This window comes from Chenopodium quinoa, unplaced genomic scaffold (assembly GCF_001683475.1).
Source record: "Chenopodium quinoa cultivar QQ74 unplaced genomic scaffold, ASM168347v1, whole genome shotgun sequence".
NCBI classification, from domain to species: Eukaryota; Viridiplantae; Streptophyta; class Magnoliopsida; order Caryophyllales; family Amaranthaceae; genus Chenopodium; species Chenopodium quinoa.
The window spans coordinates 8,093,773-8,099,411 of NW_018742204.1; the positions used below are offsets into that span (position 1 = coordinate 8,093,773).

Genomic DNA, 5,639 nt, shown 5'->3' on the forward strand with positions numbered 1-5,639 from the left:
AGGGAGATTCTTCAAATGGCTCAAGAGTCGCACCAGAGTAATTTCATATCATGGTATCACTGAAGTTGTTATTAATGGGGATGACTATAGTAAAAAAAAAAAAAAAGGTGGTATATCACTGATGTAAGTGTTGTTAATTTCTTATCTTTCAGTTTAACAATGTAACCTATCTATTTTGTTTGAATCTTATTGCAGTTTCTTGCTTAAAACAAATTCTGAATTCATTTTTCATATTAAGAAAATCTAAGCAGCACAAACCAGGAAAGTTTCAGCATATTCATTTCTATAGAACCGACTCTGAATCTCCTCTAAGAGCTTGAGGATGCTTCTTTTCCACAAATGACTTCTTAATAAATGATTCCTGCTGAGGCACTGACTGTCACTAAGATATTCGTTTTTTTCCTTCTCTCTAAGCAATGATATCAAACAGCACATGTCAAAATTAAACTATGTGCCGATTTTGTAAAATGTTGATCTATGCATGAATTTTTGTACCACTCGATCCGGAGCATCCCTGTAGGATGCTACGGCGTAATCTCTGGTGGTAGCAGTTACCTCTTTTCTTTCTACCATGTACACTAGCCTGGCGTAATCTCTGATGGTAGCAGTTACCTCTTTTCTTTCTACCATGTACACTAGCCTGGCGTAATCTCTGATGGTAGCAGTTACCTCTTTTCTTTCTACCATGTACACCTACTACTTTCATATCACCACAGACTCTGAAGCTGCTCTTGCAATGTTGCTATCAAACGTCTATTAGAGTCCAGGTCACTGGTCAATTTTTCCTTCAAAGCTATAAGTTCTGACTTTCTCACCTTAGCAGCTTGAATGTCACGAGTTTGTGCCTCACGGTTGCTATTCTGAAGTCACATATAACATGAAATTAGCTGACAGATAATAAGCAAATCATTATGCTAAACATTAAACATAATGACCAATACTCCATGTACATTTTCAGTAATCTGTGATTTGACAGTGAGCACAAAAATTTCAATTACATCAGCTTTAAACGGGTTTGCCAAATCATAAATCAATGCTGAGTGAATGTTGGAAAAAAAATGCATTTGTGATCTACTATAAAGTCCCAAGAAGATTAACTTTAAGCATTGAAAATGTGAAATCTCATTCAACTGTCAATAACCTAATACCAAAATGCTCAAAAAAAAAAAAATGCATATCCATGACCTAAACAATATCGTGTAAAAATTTGGCTAAAAATACTCAAAGGTTGCAATATTGGTACAATAACCTAAGTCAAATTCATCATTCTACAATAACCTCAATAACATCATATATCAAATTATCAATGTGCTTATCAACATCCCCTCTACGTATAACGGAAGACTATTTTATCTTCATATCTGTCCAAACACCAACACTTCAAATGTATAATAAACAGAATGTACACTAGTGGGGGAGTTCATTAACTTAATCACCTTTATTAAAGAACTTCCTTATGCAAGCCACAGAGTTAATATTCTCCACTTGAACAAAATCAAAACTCACACTAACTTTGGTGCTCAGGATTCCTATTCAGTCAGTATCAACCGCGGTGTCCCCCAACTACTCAACACTTCTTGTTTCCATAAACAAATCTGAAAAAATAAGGCCAATGAATGCTAAAATCATACCAGTTTTCATACTCAACAATTCCATTTTCTAAGTTCCAAGTAATCATTTTCATGATTAACAGTACAAACAGAACTAGATACAATGTTAATGTTAATCATCCAAACTCACCTTATCCCTGCACCTAATTACCATTATTATGTAGCATTAATTTTCATGATTTCAACCGAGTTTGAACTCAATATCGCATTCCTCCCAAAATTTTTGCCCCTAATTAGAAACACAATATCTCACTTTTGTGGTTCCATCATCCACCAACTTTTTTTATTCACTCTTAATCAACAATCCGCCTAAAACCAAATAAATCAACAATATTCCACTGCAACTCGGCTTATATTTAGGAACGAGAGAGTATTATAGTGCGAGTACTAAATTTCAAGTTCATCACATAACTCACCTTCTCATTACCACATTTCAATTCTTTAATTCTGCTACCAATTTCTTCAGCATACTTCTGAATTTCCTTCTTAAAATCATTCATTTCAGAACATTTGAGAGCGTAAAATTTATCTCTCTCTTCCTCCAATTGCTCAAGCCCCTCTACCTCAACCTTCAAATCCCTAACCAGCAACACATTACAAAACAAATCAACACAAACTAACGAATTAAATTCAAATAAAATCGCAACTTAATCACATTGAATTCAATACAATTTCCAGTAAATCGAACCTCAATTGTTGAGCACAGGATAGAAATTGACGATCCAAAAACTCAATTTCGGATTTGAGTGACGAGATTTTGAAGTTATCTGATGCAAATTTTTGATCTAAGATCAAACATCTTTGTTCCAGTAATCTGATTTTGGCGTGTTTAGCTGATAATAATAGGGATTTCCTCTTTTGTAAGTCTTTCTCATCCTACAAATTGGTAGTTTACTTTTCAATTTTAGAGTATGGAGTAGAGATGATGATAATGGAGAAGAATGAAGAGGAAAAACCTGGAGGAGAGAAAGTCTTTGATTACGAGTGGACTCCATATCTCCAAGCCTTTCTTTGAATGCTGATTGAAGCGCCATTGATGAATTGCTTGCTCACTGCTCCTGTAAATTCTGCACTAGTGATTTTGGATTTTGAGTGCGGTAAAATTAATTATGATTCCGTCATACTCTTTCCGTGTTTTTTTTTTAAGTGATACATTTCTGGGCCATGTTTTTTTAAGCATACATTTCTTTTTTTGGTAAAATAATACATTAAAATATTATTTCTTTCTCCTGTCATGACCCCCACCCAAACCCACTATTACTTTTTTATTATATCTTTCCTCTCACATTCATTACTTTTCAATAAACTACTAACCTCACTATCTTTCTTTAATAATTTTTTAATACTGCACTATCCCACTTACCTCTTATTTTATTTAAATCAATTAAATTGCCTAATACTATGTGTCGGTCAATATGTATCACTTAAAAAAACACGGAGGGAGTAAAATTAAAAGCGCCATTATTTTATTTATTTTTAAATAATCTTTTCATCCTTAAATTAAAAGTTTCTTTCTCTTTATTATGTGTGAGTAATAAAGGTTAGAAAAACGCTTTCTAGCCTCTCAACCTTTTTCCTCCTTTCTCACTCCAAAACCCTAGCTTCCATTGTTAAATTTTGAAAGGGCTTCCATCGATTTTAATCGGTGGAAAGCCCCAATCCTTGTTTCTTTATTGTTTTTCTAGGTTTATAATAATGCTTCCTTCTTTTGGGAGGAATTTTTCTCCCTCGAAAGAAAGGGTTTCCGATCTCTTTCGAAAGATAAGGGTTTTTTTTTTACCTCTTTCGAAAGACAAGGTTTATCTCCTCTTTTCGAGGGAGAAATTTCTTAGTTTTGAATCCATGGTAGCAGATCTTTTGGATTGTCGTGAAATTATTTCGTTGGTGAAAAAGTTATCAAGTTTTCGAATACGAACAGATAAATCAGAAGGAAAAAACATCCTCATGGCTACAAAGGTTCGTTAGATTGTCTCTCAAACAAGGCTGTAATTTTCAGCGATATAAGCGGGAGATGCTCCGCAATGCAAGATCTACTCGACGATCGTAATTTTTATGAAGGAAAATTTTATTTGATTCAATATCTTATTTATTTGTTAATGTCGAATCTCTATTGTACATGTCGTGTGACTTTTAATTAATGAAATATTTTTGCTGTTCAAAAAAAAAACGCTTTCTATTAACAGATGGAGGGAGTAAAAATTAAAAGAAAAATTGTTAAAAATAATCCAAACCTTTACGGATGATTTTATAGCGGTCATTTGAAAAATAATTACCACATTATTTTAATGATATATCTAGTTTATTTTCACGTTATAAAATGGATAGAATTAGTCTTATAAAATCTACAATCTATATACATAATTTTAAAACTTTTAATCCAATATAAAATAATTATTTTTTTTGAAAAACTATAAATAAGAATAAAATTTACAAATAGAAATAAAAATTTGATAAATCAAAAAAATGTTGATAATACAATTGAATACCATTAATAAAGTAATATAATTAATTACTTGGAAAAAAATGTCAATTATGAACTATATAATCATTAAAATATTATGGTAGGGCTTTCAAATGACTACAATAAAATTTTCAAACTTTTACGTATTCACTTAAAAGAATTCCAAATTTGGATTATTAATAAATTCCCAACTTTGGGATTTATGTTGGATTTCGTGATGTCCCAGATCATCAGGGAACTAAAACTCATCCCATGACCTGCACACAAGTTAAAGCAGCTAAATATGCATATTAATTAACAACATAATTAAACAAAAAAGATAGAGAAATAGGAAAAGACAATCATACCCTCAAAGCGTATTATCCACTAACATAGACTCACGAACGGAGAAAGAGCCTCAAACACGACCAAGGGTGAAGCCAGGATTTTCAAGTCCTGGGGGCCGGACTTGTTAAACAACAGATTGATGGAAAAAAAATTAAAATGTGCTAGTATTTTATTGTTACCAAAAAAAAAAAAAAAAAAAAAAAAAAAAAGTAGAATACTCTACGATTTTTCATAGTAGCAAAATCATCAGTCAAAGAATTTTTAAAAATACCTGTTTTGTTTGATTTGCTTCTAAAGTTTGAACAATGATAAAAACAAGATTAGAATCACAATTCTCAAAATATGATGCATTGCCGTCATTAAGGTTATTTGTATGCTTGTAGCTTAAGTCTTTGGGCTTTATCATCAAAATCAAAGCCCAAATTGAATAAGAAACTCCAATTGGTCTTAGGTGCATCCTCATGCACCTAAGATAGGTGCAACAAAGGAAGTCCCAAAAAATGCGGCCAAAATTAATAACCCTGATAACATATTCGCGATCCGTCAAAATCACTACTACGCTCTACAAAATGAACATTTAGTAAAAAAAATATGAACATGAAAAAAATGAACACATAAAAAAATGAACATTTAATACTTTTAATGCATATGTTTCATAATCATATTATTTTTTATTTCTTCAAATTTTTATGTTCATAATTAAATGCATTATATTCATAATATTGTTTTATATGTTCATATATAATTTCAAATATTCATAATGTAAATATGTGTTGTTCATGATATATTAATTAAATCTGTTTATGTATATGTTGTCTTTCTTTAATGTTTATGTTCATATTTTTTTACGTATATGTTCACCTTTTAAATGCTTATATTCACTTTAAGAATATGTGTTGTTCATGATATATTAATTAAATCTGTTTATGTATATGTTGTCTTTCTTTAATGTTTATGTTCATATTTTTTTACGTATATGTTCACCTTTTAAATGCTTATATTCACTTTAAGAAAACCAATGCTTACGTTCATATTTTGAAATGTTATGTTCACTTTTCTGAAATGCATAAGTTTATATTTTTTATGCCTATGTTCACTTTCTGAAAAGCTAACGTTCACATGTTCATATTTTGCATGATTATGTTCATTGATAAAAAAAAAAGCAGAAAATCAGATTAAATTCAATTCATTAGAATTAAGAAAATCATATACTACCTCCATTAACATTTAGTTGCAACTAA

General features: G+C 31.0%; 1 protein-coding gene across 4 annotated transcripts; it reads right to left on the bottom strand.

The window, feature by feature from the left end:
- Positions 1-255: 255 nt before the first annotated feature.
- Positions 256-2,735, bottom strand: LOC110710282. 4 transcript variants are annotated; one of them, XR_002509162.1, is made up of 5 exons: positions 2,567-2,735; positions 2,299-2,486; positions 2,027-2,189; positions 613-860; positions 256-555 (listed from the first exon to the last, which is right to left on the bottom strand). XR_002509162.1 is itself a non-coding variant. In XM_021888657.1 (5 exons), the coding sequence occupies exons 1-4, from the start codon at positions 2,642-2,644 to the stop codon at positions 708-710; spliced, it is 582 nt and encodes a 193-aa protein (XP_021744349.1). In that variant the 5' UTR covers positions 2,645-2,735; the 3' UTR covers positions 256-640; positions 694-707. The 4 variants fall into 4 exon arrangements, 2 of the variants coding, with proteins under 2 accessions (XP_021744349.1, XP_021744279.1); XR_002509164.1 differs by adding an exon at positions 1,437-1,595 and having other exon boundaries at positions 256-860; XM_021888657.1 differs by having other exon boundaries at positions 256-640; positions 694-860.
- Between the last annotated feature and the right edge of the window lie 2,904 nt (positions 2,736-5,639).